The 13,304-nt window shown below is 34.2% G+C and overlaps 1 protein-coding gene across 1 annotated transcript in view; it reads left to right on the forward strand.

Moving 5' to 3' along the window:
- Positions 1–13,304, forward strand: part of ROBO2 (roundabout guidance receptor 2) — a 581,303-nt gene that overhangs the window by 463,821 nt on the left and 104,178 nt on the right. Inside the window, exon 8 of the mRNA XM_054585229.1 lies at positions 10,081–10,205. Coding sequence (XP_054441204.1) covers positions 10,081–10,205 — 125 coding nt within the window. The remainder of the gene's footprint in view (positions 1–10,080; positions 10,206–13,304) is intronic.

Raw genomic sequence — 13,304 nt, forward strand, 5'->3', positions numbered from 1 at the left:
CACATAGTCCCCATTCTGTTAGTAAGAGATAAAACACAACAAAAGGAAGGCACTAATGAGTTAGGATGGTGCCTTACTAAGCGTGTAATTAATGTTATTAAGAAACATTTCAGTTGCATATTAAAATTCCGTTAACTAAGCCGCCCTCAGCATCAGTACATTTGTTTTTTTTGGTTGCAAGGTTTTTTTTTCCCTTTTTTTTCCTGATTGGCATCTTCATGCAATCTTTTTCTAAAAATATGAGATAATGGGCTGTGATCAGCCTTCATGGTTTAGCAGGAGTGCTGACATGACAGTTCTGGCAAGTTGACAGGTTAAGTGAGTGGAAATGGATGTCATGTCTCACCATTTACTTGAAGAGCCATTTTTAAGCTATAGTTTTTTCCCTCCTCACCTCTACACTTACATATCCTTCTAGCACGATATTGAAAGTTTTCCCATTTAGGATCAGGAGGTAATTTTTTTCAACACCCTTTGAATGATTCTTCTTGCTGGTAAAAAATGAGATTTTTTTGAAAGAATAATAAAATTATTGATATCCTTGTATTTAATATTTATTAGATTTTAAACTAATAGTATTTTTCTTGAGAATTATTAATCTTTCCTTAAAACAAAAATTTATTATTTATAACACTATTATAACTTACTAATTATATTAAAATAATTACAATTTATATTAAGTATAATTAAAATTCTATTTGTTATATTATTATTACAGTATTTTAGTCAGGAAAGCAAGTAGGAAAACAAAGCTACTATTAGCAAAGGACAGAAAAATATAGAAATATGGGATTTACAATTCAGAATCTGTTTAAAATTTTGACAGGTTTTCTAAGAAGTTTTTAATTTATAACTTTTGTAGAATTTAAAAATTCTATGAAATTTTCATGTTAATTCTCAAAATGGTTTCTTAGTTACATTATTCCTTGTATTCATATGTAATTAAAATGAAATCTATTATTTTAGTAATCTGAAATACAATACATTTTAAAATTTTATACATATATATCCAAATTATTTTATGAGTTAGCTATCACATATATTGCAGCATAAGCTCTAATGATTAAAGTGGACTTGCTAAAGCCAGTAAAGACCATTTACATGGAAAAATACATGATTTTATTAACATAAACATTATATGGTTTCACTGACATACTCCTTCAGTTCCAGAAACACACTGACTTGGACTACCAAAAGCAGCAGTGAAGTCAGGTGATAGTAATGGTGCATTGGTACAATCTGGAAAACTCATTATCTCTAACATAATGCACACATATCCCCCTCTGTAAGGACCAACCTTCCACTCTTCCGTCCTTACCTCAAATCAATTTCTTGTTCTCGCTTTCTCTTTCTCAATGCTCTCCCCAAGAGTGGGAGACAGACTGAGTCAAGTTACTCTCATAGTTGTGGGACATCCTGATCTTTACCCTGTTGTATCACGCTTGATTATTTTCATGTGAGTTTCCTCTAGTCGGCAGTGAATTCCAGAAGACAGAGATCTAAGTGCTGTCAGAATTGGACACAAAATAAAACCAGTACATTTTTGCTTAAAGTAATCAAATAATATGTGTTAAAGTGCCTACCAATACCTGAATTTGTTTCCAGTACAAATTTATTACCATGATATTTCCAGTAATGTGTTATTCAAAGGAAAATGAAGGCCAAGTACAAAATGGCTATGTGTGTATAGCTATTTACTATAATAATGATTTTATACGCTTGCTTGTGAAATAAAATGCAAGATATTTTTAACCTTATTCGAGTTTACTCTTTTCAAAGGCATTCTGTCTACTCTAGATAATAGTAGAATTTTTCAATTTGATACTTATTATACATTGTCCTTTTCAGAGAGGAGCATAGTGTCTGTGACTCTAAATTAAAGAAAATGGTTTTAACTGCTTTCACAAAATACATGCAGATGTTATGTGTGTGTGTGTGTGTGTGTGTGTGTGTGTGTGTGAGTGTGTCATACTTGCCACCAAAACTTGGTACCTTTGACCCCTTCCTTGAAATTCCTTCACAGTTACTGTATTATGTCAACCCAGATGCCACAAATAGTACTTTATTATTACCTATGACTAACTTTATGGCCTATTTTAGTCATCAAATTTGGAATAACCATGGGTACTTTTAGTTTAGATATGATATAAACCCTCATAATTAGTTTTCCCAGAACCAATAAATTTCATAAGAGTGATTTTAAAATGTAAAGTGATAGATACATAATTGTAGTGCATTTCTGCTTGCACAAGGATTAAGTGCAGTTTGTACATATGGGACTTGTCACAGGTATAGAGTAGAGTGGGAGGTATAAACAGATGAAGAATCTAAGGACTGTGATTCACTGTAGTCATTCTACTTCCTTTGACCACTTACTTTTTCTTTCCATATTTATGAAAGCAGTAAACCATTTAGTACGTTCCCTTTTTCATTTCAACACTGAAAAAACAATTATAGTTGAAAGAAAGAAGTAGATATTTATGTTATGGAACAAAAAATATTTAATATCAGTTAAATACAATGTTCTGGTTGAAAAAGAAAGCATATCACTCATGTAGAAGAATTATTGCTATGAACCCAGTAAGAAAATGGTTAATAGAAAAGGTGGGCAGTTTAGCAGTTTGATCGTTAATACTCCTTAAAAATAGTGACAAGTGGATAAAATGTGATTAAACTGGCTTTATAAAAATGATCACTTTAAATCCTGTATTTCTAAATTATATTTTCCATTATAAATGCATTGCTTCCTCTGAAATGAATTACGTGTTAATAAGGTTCAAATCAAACATTTTATGACATTATGCATTTTCAATATTATTAACAGAAATTCTTTTGAAATCAAATGAAGTGTTAAATAGTGAAAATTAAATAGAATTAAATATGTTGAAGAAACAATCATTTATCAATTAGAAGACAACTCGTTCTGATTATAAACTGAGTAAACATTCATCCCTTACTCTAGCCCTATATGACACATTAATGAAGTAACTTTATCTGTTTCTTGCCAGTGGGGTAAGTATTTTAAGTGATACTCCTTTATAGTCTTTGCATCATAAAATTTCAGTTTGGGCTGGAGGAAGTTCTTTACAGGTGGGTATATTAGAATCAGAAGATTTTTTTTAAACAACATATTTTTTGACAGCCCTCCACCCAAATTATTACAACAGTGAGTCACTGTCCCTGGTGGGAATGTGTCATATCCTTCTGGTTTGATAAGATGGAAAAAAACATTGAGTACTTTTTGAAATCAAGAATTATTTTTTTTTAATTTCTTATTTCAAGGCATTCATTTAGTGTTCACTGTTTGGGACTTTTCCAGGCCAAATAAGAGCATATTTCATTGCAAAATGATAGACAGCACCCAAAGCAGTAAGAACTTACAACTTGAACTGAGGAAATAAAACACATAGGTGGGAGCAGGGTAGAAATAAAGAAACAAGACAGTGCAAGCAAGGGCAAGTACCTTTCAGTAGAAAGAACACAAGAAAAGTACAAGATGAGAGTGTGTTCAGGCTAATCATTGTGGACAAGGTGGATCAAAGGATAATGTATATCAAGATGGGTTAACAGGAAGAACAAGCAAGTACATATGTGAGTGATTGAAAGTAGGCTGGCCTTCTGAAATGCTGGAATTAGTTTGGGGACAAGTGAGTGCCGGGATGGTAAAATCTTGGACCAGTCGATGGAAGCCAAAATGCTACATTGAGGAGAATAATTTGCAAGCACTGCAAGGAAGAGCAATAGAAAAAGGGCTGTTGGCCTTTTAATTTTTTTTTGTAATTTTTATCCTCACCCAAGGGCATGCTTATTTATTTTAGAGAAAGGGGAAGGGAGGGTGAGAGAGAGGGAGAGAAACATCAACTTGAGAGAATATCTATTGGTTGCCACTCATATGCACCCCACCTGGGGATCAAACCCTCAAACTAGGTATGTGCCCTGACCAGGATGGAACCCACAACCTTGGTCTAAAAGACAACGTTCCAACCAGCTAAGCCACACTGGCCGGGAAAGGACTGTCAGCTTTTAAATAAATAATTACTTATAACAAGTATACTTAAGAAAGTTTGTACTTACTGGTAGCACAGAAAGAGCAAGATCATAAGGTTTTATGCTACTTTAATAATAAAAGCAATTATTCAGAAAAAATATAATGTTATGGATTTAACTATTTTAGCATATTGAAAATCATACCATATAATTTTTACCCTTCATTTTGAAATGTGACACAACAAATTTTCAGTCAGATCATGGCTTGAAGTGAACAAAATTAATGTAGCAGTTCAGTGTTTAAGAGGCCCAACCATGGCGTCAAGTGGACCTGAAGTCAAACTCATCTTCAGACCTATTCCTTCAATCTTTAAAAACACTGTGTACTCTTTATGAAACTTGGTTTACTGGTCTTCACATCATAACGGTAATAGTTAAGATATAGGGATCTTGTTCTCACCGAGTGCAGTTGGGTAGAGCATCATCTGATATGCCAAGGTTGTGGATTTGATCCCCAGTCAGGGCACATATGAGAAACAACCAATGAATGCATAAATAAGTGGACCATCAAATTGATATCTCTCTCTCTCCATCTCTCTCTCTTCCCCCATCAATAAATTTAAAAAAAATTTGAAGACATGGGGCACATTGAATTTTAAATAATGTCTGGGGATGGTTTAACACACTTCCTGGAACTTAATAAACAGTCAATGTTAATTATTGTGTTGTATTAAGCAGTTTGTGACTTTGCAAATCTTTCACACAAGCAAATGATGGAAGTGTGTACTTTCTAATTATGCTTATAAAATTATATAATTCTAATTATATCAGAATTTAGCACGCAAAAATATGAAATAGCACAAGAAGTCATTTTCTAACTTGAGTTTAAGATACAAAGTTCAAAATGTTTATTATTGCAGAATAAGAAAGTATTTGGTCAGTCACAATATCATAGCCAAAGAAAGAGAGCTGTTGAGTGTGCGTGTGACCACCCTGTCACACATTAATGTATGCAGCTGTGCATGACTGTCATCATGTTCATGCCTGCCATAGAAAGTCATAGTTTCCCATAAAGAACAACTCTGAACATGATGTGATTAACCTTTAGGGTCCCCCATCCTCTCATCTCCAAACCCACCTCATGCTTGGCCTATGCTTTCTACTCATGTTCAGCCAACCGATTTCCATATCACCCACTCACTCTCACCAGGGGGCATTAGCATAACAGAGCTGTAGCGTGACTTTGATTGAAGCCAGCTTATGCTGAATGCGGTATCAAAGCATAATTTAGCAGAAATCAAATCTAATTTACTGCACATTGTATTTAAATTCTCCAAACCCATTTCAAGGGAATAGTACCAGACCTCTGATCTTAACTGACCTTTTTATATTTGGGTCTACTTCTCTGGAAATGACACAACCTATTTTTTTATAGAGCTATTGTTCTTAAGTTGTGGTGATTGCACACTGAATTGTGCCACTCTGTTTTCTTCATCTCGTTTCTTGCTATAGCTGCAGCAATAAGATATAATCACTTAACAGATTAAGCAAATAGGTTATTACATCATAGTTACAAAAGATTTGCCTAATGTTTTGGGGTTTCGCAGAGGATATAAATATGCATTTTATAGTCTTTTGTCTTAGAAATACATAAGAGAATTGCCATTTCTATAACTAGCATATCCTTCTGGAGTTTATAACTAAAACTTTTTCATTCACATTGGGCTTAAATGTGTGTTTTGAATTGTCATCCTGAGGACCTAATCGTGTTTTCTTATATATAATGAGAACCATCACAGAAAATCCATATCATGTACAGCAAACTTTGTGTTGTTGAGCTGTGTTGATAAAATGCCACCTCTCTGCCTATTTCTTCCCATTGGTGCCATCAGGCACGTGCTGCCTTTTCAAACCATTTTTATTGCCACCTGGCAGAAATGCTGGAACTGTGAAGTGTTATCAGAAGAATCATTAATGCAGTTTTCATTTTAAAACCTCAAAACTAAATTTCTTCAGCTGATATCCCTTCACAGAAGATTATAACATAGATCTTGGGCAGAGAGAGCCTACAGCAGTAAAAGTGATTGATGCAATTCATTTTCTTGGCCCAACTTCAGATGAAAATAGGAAAGAATGGACATTTTCAGAGATTAAATACTCTTTAAATATTTTGCTTTAATTGCCTTAATATCTTAATTTTTTAATTTTAAAAAATGGTAAGATCATTCCAGTTCCAAGGAGGTGTTTGTGGCTTCAGTTCTTGTGACAAGGAACTATTTGGGACAGTAGAAATGCAGTATATTTATAATAACTTGGAATAAAAGTGCAATACAATAGACATTGCATGAAAGGATATTTCATAGCATGAATAACATTAATGCTGATAGCATTTTGTTAGAGGTCTTTAAACATTAAATACTGGGTAAAAACTTAAGAAATTATAATTTTATGGTATTTCTAGATTATGTCCTTAGTGTAAACATTACATTTTGATATTGCAGAATTTCCTTGTCTTTTATGAATTCTGATAAGATGTTCTCTTTAGGTGCAACTATGAATAGCAATTCTCAACTGAATTTTTTGTCCCACCTTGATAAGCTTTCCTAACCTTTTCTCCTTTAAACTGCATTCTTCTTCTTATTATTCTAAAATACAAATCTTATTATACCTCTGTTGCACAAACATCTTTGAACAGATCCCCATACTAAATATGTCAAGTATTAAGTAAATATGTTAAGGTCCTTTAACATATTTAAATTATTTGGCTCTACCTATATCACTTCTGCATCCCTGATTTTATTCTTAAAAGTCATTTACACTCCCCTAACATACCCAGTTCCACAGGCCTTATGTCTATTTCTCTCTGTCCCAGGTGGTTTTACTCCTGTTCCTCTAGTTATCTACTCATGCATCAAAACACAACTCAAGTATGGCCATCTCTCAACATCTTTCCTCTTCTTTCTTCATCATATGGTGCAGTTTGCTGCTTTTCTGTTCTTTCTTCCCCAATGCCCTCTGCATTTTTCTTTTATACAAATCATATGCTACTGTATTTTATTTTATTTTATTTTATTTTATTTTATTATATTAAGTATTTATGTACTTAGAAGTCTCTTCGATTGGCCCGACAATTTATTTTTTGGCTTTTCATCCCCTGTATCAAGCAGAAGGTCTCATAATTTGAGGCAATTAATATATCTTGAATGAATAAATTGATGGATCACATATTTTAAGCCAAGTAGATACATAGATGTGGTCATTTGTCAGTTCATATTTTGGGGGCTGTGTTTTAATAGCTGTGTTAAAACTGTAGGATCTGGATTCCAAAAACATTTTGCAAAATCACTCATCTACCATAAAGGTTATGAAAGCTTGAAAAATCAAATTCAAGGAAGGCTGTAGTTATATTCAAAATACTGATAGTAATTTTACTACAATAGATGCAGAATGAGCATAATATAATTAAAACTATAAAATAGATTTGCATTATTTTCATTTGCTATTTCATCTGATGATTTTAATCTTGTGCATTCTCAGTTATTACATTTTAAAAATTAAATAAAGAAGGATTTTATAGCTCATATGGGCTCTAAGTTTTTACTAACTAGTTATATGAGGCAATTTAAATTGTTTCTGGTCCAAACAGTACAAATGAACTAATAAGCTGAATATGTGACTTTTACCAAAGACTGTTAACTAATTTTTTACTAAACTGACTTTTTATTTTTTATGATGAGATAGAAGCTAAATTACTCAATAGTTTTTGCTTAATTAATGTTCATATTGGCACTAATCTTTTCTTTCATGGGATTATTAAGAAGTAAAGAAATATACATTGACTTTTAACTTTTTCTTAATAGATATAATTTTGCTTGGATATTATTGATGATTAAGGCCAATCTTGTCATCTTTATATATAAATATCTGGTCGTTTCATACCTTTACAGAAAAATGAGCACTGCACTATTTTAAAAAGTGTTCCTACGGTGGTTTTGTAACATTGACTTAAACTATCATTCTTATTAGAAAGCATGGAACAACAACAACAACAACAAATCAATGTACCAGCTGATTCAGTGGAATTGTGTAGAAATAACAAGATTGTGTAAGCAGCAAGAAACCTCCTGAAAATGCAAGGCAACATAAACCATATGCTGTTCAGACAGAGCTATAAATCTGAATTCTTCATTCTGTTAAACTGAGTCTTCTGTTATCTATAGTTATAAGAGAAAGTTTCACTTAGTAGATTTATACCGTCTCTCCCTGGGGTATGTGTTGAATGTGTTGAATTAGGAGGCAGTATAATGGAACACCAAAAAATAAGTCAGCACAAATCTCAGTGACATTAAAAAAAATGCTGCTGCTGTTTCTATGCTAGCATTCTTGTAAGAATGAGTAATTGGCTGTACAGTTGAGGCTACCCTACATTTACTCTGTTTTTGGACTTGCGCTATATACTCCTGAAGAACTGAAAGAATTCTGGGTAAAGGCCTTTCCTGAATGAATGTCTCTTATTGTTAGACTTTCTCAGAGTTCAAGTTTTAGGATTGATGCCATGTACACCAGGATCTAAAAATTAGAGTTGAATTTTAAAGTTTTTTCTTGGCTTTAAGTTTTTGAGCATGAGCGATGGTTAAAGTGGAAACAGATGATTAGAAAAGCCATGGAGTAAGCATGCTGTTTTTTATTCAATAGGAGAGGTTTTATATGAAGAAGATGTCCTTGTGAGAACTTCCGATTTTAATGTCTACAACTATCCCCCAATTTATACCTGAACTTTCCTGGGATTTTTAACTCCCCCACCTTACCTTCTTTTCTGTTGAAGCTACTTGTGAATAGTTCTCAGTGTCTACTCCTCTGCCATTTTTCTAGCCTTCCAACCAGACTTCCTACCTTATTGACTAATGCACCTCCCTCACAAGGTTTTTTACATTCATTAGAGGTTTAAAGCTTCCAAAATTTTTGTTTGCATTTATTACTCCTCAATTTAGAGTCTGAAGCTAGTTTGGCTTCTCAGAGCCTTACTAGACTGGATCTATTTCTGCTGTATAAACACACTGTACGCTGTGTTTTTGCTTCTTGTACTTTGCTCAGTGAGCTCCACTTATATAAATGCCACACTTTCCTCAAAAGTCCCATAACATTTACTTCTGCATAAAGTTTTTCACAGCAACCAGAACATACAGGGACTCCCTCCCTGCTGAAGTCCCATCACATTTATTATATGTTCTATAACAGAAATGTTCCTCTTCTCTTCTCTGATAACACCTCTGTCATAAAATTTACCACAGTTTTAGATAATTGTTGTTTTAAGTTTGCTGTTGTTGTTGTTGACATCATTGTTATGTGCTGTATTTTACATTAAACTGTGAGTTCCTTGATGGCTGCATATCAGTGCTTTTTCTCTGTGTATATTTAGTGCCTAGAAGGGGAACATAGTAATTATCTCACTGATGCTTATTTATCTGAATGAAATGAAACAAATTAAGTAGAATCAGCTATTTTCATACATTTATTTATGTTATTTATCTTTGTATATAATCCTCTATTCTTCAGTTCTTCAATATCTTCAACACTTCAACTCTTCAGTTCTGGAATATAAGCACTTTGAGAATATAGATCATATTTTATGCCTCAGGTATCCCTGTATCTAGTACCACATCTTACAAATACTATAAAAATAAGCAATGTTTGTCAATAGATTGATTTCATAGAAAGGGAATATTTGAGTAATGGAGTGATTCATTCCTATCTTGATTTATTCAAAACATAAAACTAAATTGGGAAACAATACCTTTCCTTAAAAGCACAAGAATATCATACAAATCTTTGTTTAGCCGCAAACTTATGGCCTATGAGATTACAATGTACACCATCTCCAATTTGTCAATTAATAAGTTTACTTTTTTCCTCATCTGTGATTGAGTACGCTTTCCCTCTCCCCACTGTTCTAAAAAATGCTTAAAAATAAATCAAATAGTGTAGCCTCTGTCTGGCACTGAGCAATCCACCCAGTACCAGGTTTTTCCTTTGATTATCTTTTACTTTGTCCACAGTTTATATTTACGCACTTTCTTTCCTTTTAAATTATAGCTCCTCCACAGTTTGTGGTTAGGCCAAGAGATCAGATTGTTGCACAAGGTCGAACAGTGACATTTCCCTGTGAAACTAAAGGAAACCCACAGCCAGCGGTTTTTTGGCAAAAAGAAGGCAGCCAGGTGAGTGTGAACTGAACGGCTTCTCTGAACTCCCCCAGTCTTCAGTGATCCTCTAAGTTTGCCTTGCCTTTCTTGTTATCAGTGGTGGATTTACTTTACTTCTAAAAAGGAAACCATTCATTCTAAAATAAGTGGGAGTTAGATGTTCTAATATAGCATTCTTTATTTTCCAGTATTAATTTTCTAAAATTCTGTACCTTGTACAGAATAGATACAATTCAGTTAAACTAAATTATCTTTAAAATTCTAACCCAAACCTCTGTAACTATTTAAAACTTCTGAGTGGAAGGTAATGTTGTTTTCTACCACAGAGCTACCTTGGGATGATTAGATAACAAAAGCACTTAGAACATCCTGTCTTGATATATATTTCCATTATTAAATGGCTCAGAAACCAATCTCAATTACCTTTCATAGGTAGGTAGTATAAATAACTTTTCTTTATCTTTAAGTTAAGCTTTCTTCCATTTAAGAGTAGGAGAAGTATTTTGTCCCATCATCTCTTCTGGATTCTTTCACAGTGGATTTGGACAGAAAACGACACATTACATACGAGAAGCAACCAACACTTGTTTGGTATTTGCTGTGCGCTGGTGTGTCCTCTCTGGGTAGCAAGCTTCTCAGATTCTCTGCCAAACTCAATTGGATACACAACTTTTTTCACTTAAGATTTGGTCCAAACTTTGATAACTACTTAGCCCTTAGCTTCTGAGGTTATGTTTGGAATTTCCAGTTTAAATCAGATCAGAAATTATGTTATTTGTCTAAGAACTTATCTGTACATTCCTGAAGCACCTAGAGATACTTTTCTGTAGATGTTCCAGACCCATCACCAAGAGGCATATAGTTCTAAGGAGGAAACCTACTGGTGCTCCTCCTCAGCACCTTCTGTTGTTTGTCCAAGCTCCGGAAGCATAAGAAAAACCATAATTAAAAGTTTTAGGAGAAGTAAACACTTTGCCAGGAAATGGGAAAATGTTTGAGTCTTTATTAAGAGAACCTGTTGATCAGAGAACTCAGATATGACCATCTGGATAGAGAGGTATCAAGAAGTCCCCCTCAGCTGCCTTATTTCATTGTTTTGGATCCCTATATATTCTTGTACCACCCCAAGCTAGCAATTTTATCAGCTTGCTATGGGTGGGCAAATTTCTTCCCTTCCTGAATTCTCCTTGTTGCAGTCACTCACCTTAGATTTGTGGGACGTAAAGATGGTGACGGGACAATATAGAGCTGACCGCTGCCTTACCCCACATCAGAATCGTTCCAGACCCTAAATTCCATCTTCTTAAAATCAGTTTGTATCTACTCCGTGATTCTTCACATAAAAATTACTTTTGGATGAAAACATCGCAAACTCTAAAGTAAGTGTAAAGCAACATGACCTATTATAACACACATACAGTCTGAAAAAGGAAAGAATTCTAAAGCCAATCCCCACCTCGTGATTATACAATCTTTGTAGTGCTATTTGTCTTTACTGAAAATTAATTTTCTTGATGTAAAATATGAGGATAATACATTTTACTTCACATATGTTATAAAGATGTCATGATTAAGTAAGTTTAAATATAAAAGTGCATTACACATTATGAAGATCAACAAGGTGTTATTTCTAACATCGAGGTAGAAATAGAAAAATGCAGACCTGCTTTCCCCTGTGTCCTAGCTGAAGTGGCAAGTTCATGCCGCTTCTGCTCAGGTTAAGGCTGTGAGGGTCTGACATCTTCCTCTGCCTGGACACTCTTGTCCAGGAGCAAGGAGAGGTTCAGCGCCACTCTGGGCTCCTCTGCTCCCTGACCCACACAGCGCCTGAGACGGCTGGGACTGGCAACCCCCAGAGAGCCCTGGTAACTCTGCCAGATTCTTCCTCCTGCCTGTGACCCCCTCTTCCCCCAGATGGGTGTTACGGGGTCCGTAAAACGACTCCCTCACACTGCTTATCATAAATACAACAATATAAATATATTATTAACAGGATGCAAGGACATTTGACTGTTGCAAATTTACAGTTTAAATCTATGCGTTGAAGTCAGATCTCATTACAGCATGTCTAATTGTATAGATACAGCTACACCATGTATGAATCACATGCCCTAAAATAACTCCAGGTTTCTAAAAGATATCGTATAAAATGTGCTTTGATCCCATGGCCAAATAAACATGATATTTAAATATGCTACACTGTGTTTTAATGGGGTTAAAAGAAATAATGTTCAAATAATCTCAAAGCATTTCTTTTTCTGTTATTTGACAAAGTGTTATGTAATGCCGAAGATATTAATCTCTGGAAAAGATGTTTCCAGTTAGATTATTTGATTTGATTATTATCTTAGATCTGCTTTCTCTTTTTACCTGTCTTCCTCACATTGAAAAGAGGAGAGAGACAGACATAGAGCGAGAGGCTGTGAATGTGAACAAAAGAGAGGCGCTTGAGGAAATTATAAATTTTGAAATCATGAATTGGAGGATCAGGAAAAATCAATTGGTCTTACTGTCTCTAGTATCCAATTTTTACAGTGATCTATGACTATCAGCAGAGAGAGTTAAGAGCCTAGACTTAATGGTCCATATTCCTCAATATGTGCTGATAATGCCAATTAGCACTAATAGGATACCCAGGCACTTCAAAGCAAGAAGAGCTCTGTAAAAGTCCTGGGTTTTGCTTGTAATCCATTTTCTTTTACCTAAGTCGTACAAGCAGGGAATAAAACATGATGGGTTAACCTCAATCATATGCCATTTTTCATGTCAATGAATCATTTTGAAGGTGGACTAATATTACATTGTAGAGGAAGAGATCCCAGAGAGAATTGAACCTATCTGATGTATTAGTGCTATGTAAATTAGTATTCTAATGGCTAATTGTACAAAAGTGCACACTTTGAGTTATTGTATCATTTTCAAGTGGCTTTAAAATTTAGACCCTTCTCTTTCAGATGGTTTATTTCAGTAATATATTTGGATTCTACAGGAAAATTAGCTTGTTCTTGAATTGTGTTTCATATATATGAAAATGTCTAGCCTTATAATCCACATTTTATAACAGGGCAATAGCATTTTGAAATTATATTCCTGAAATGCTAGCAAACATCACTT

The sequence above is a fragment of the Pteronotus mesoamericanus genome, unplaced genomic scaffold (genome assembly GCF_021234165.1).
Source record: "Pteronotus mesoamericanus isolate MK-2021 breed Mesoamerican mustached bat unplaced genomic scaffold, CSHL_Meso_final contig_82, whole genome shotgun sequence".
In the NCBI taxonomy this organism is placed as follows: Eukaryota; Metazoa; Chordata; class Mammalia; order Chiroptera; family Mormoopidae; genus Pteronotus; species Pteronotus mesoamericanus.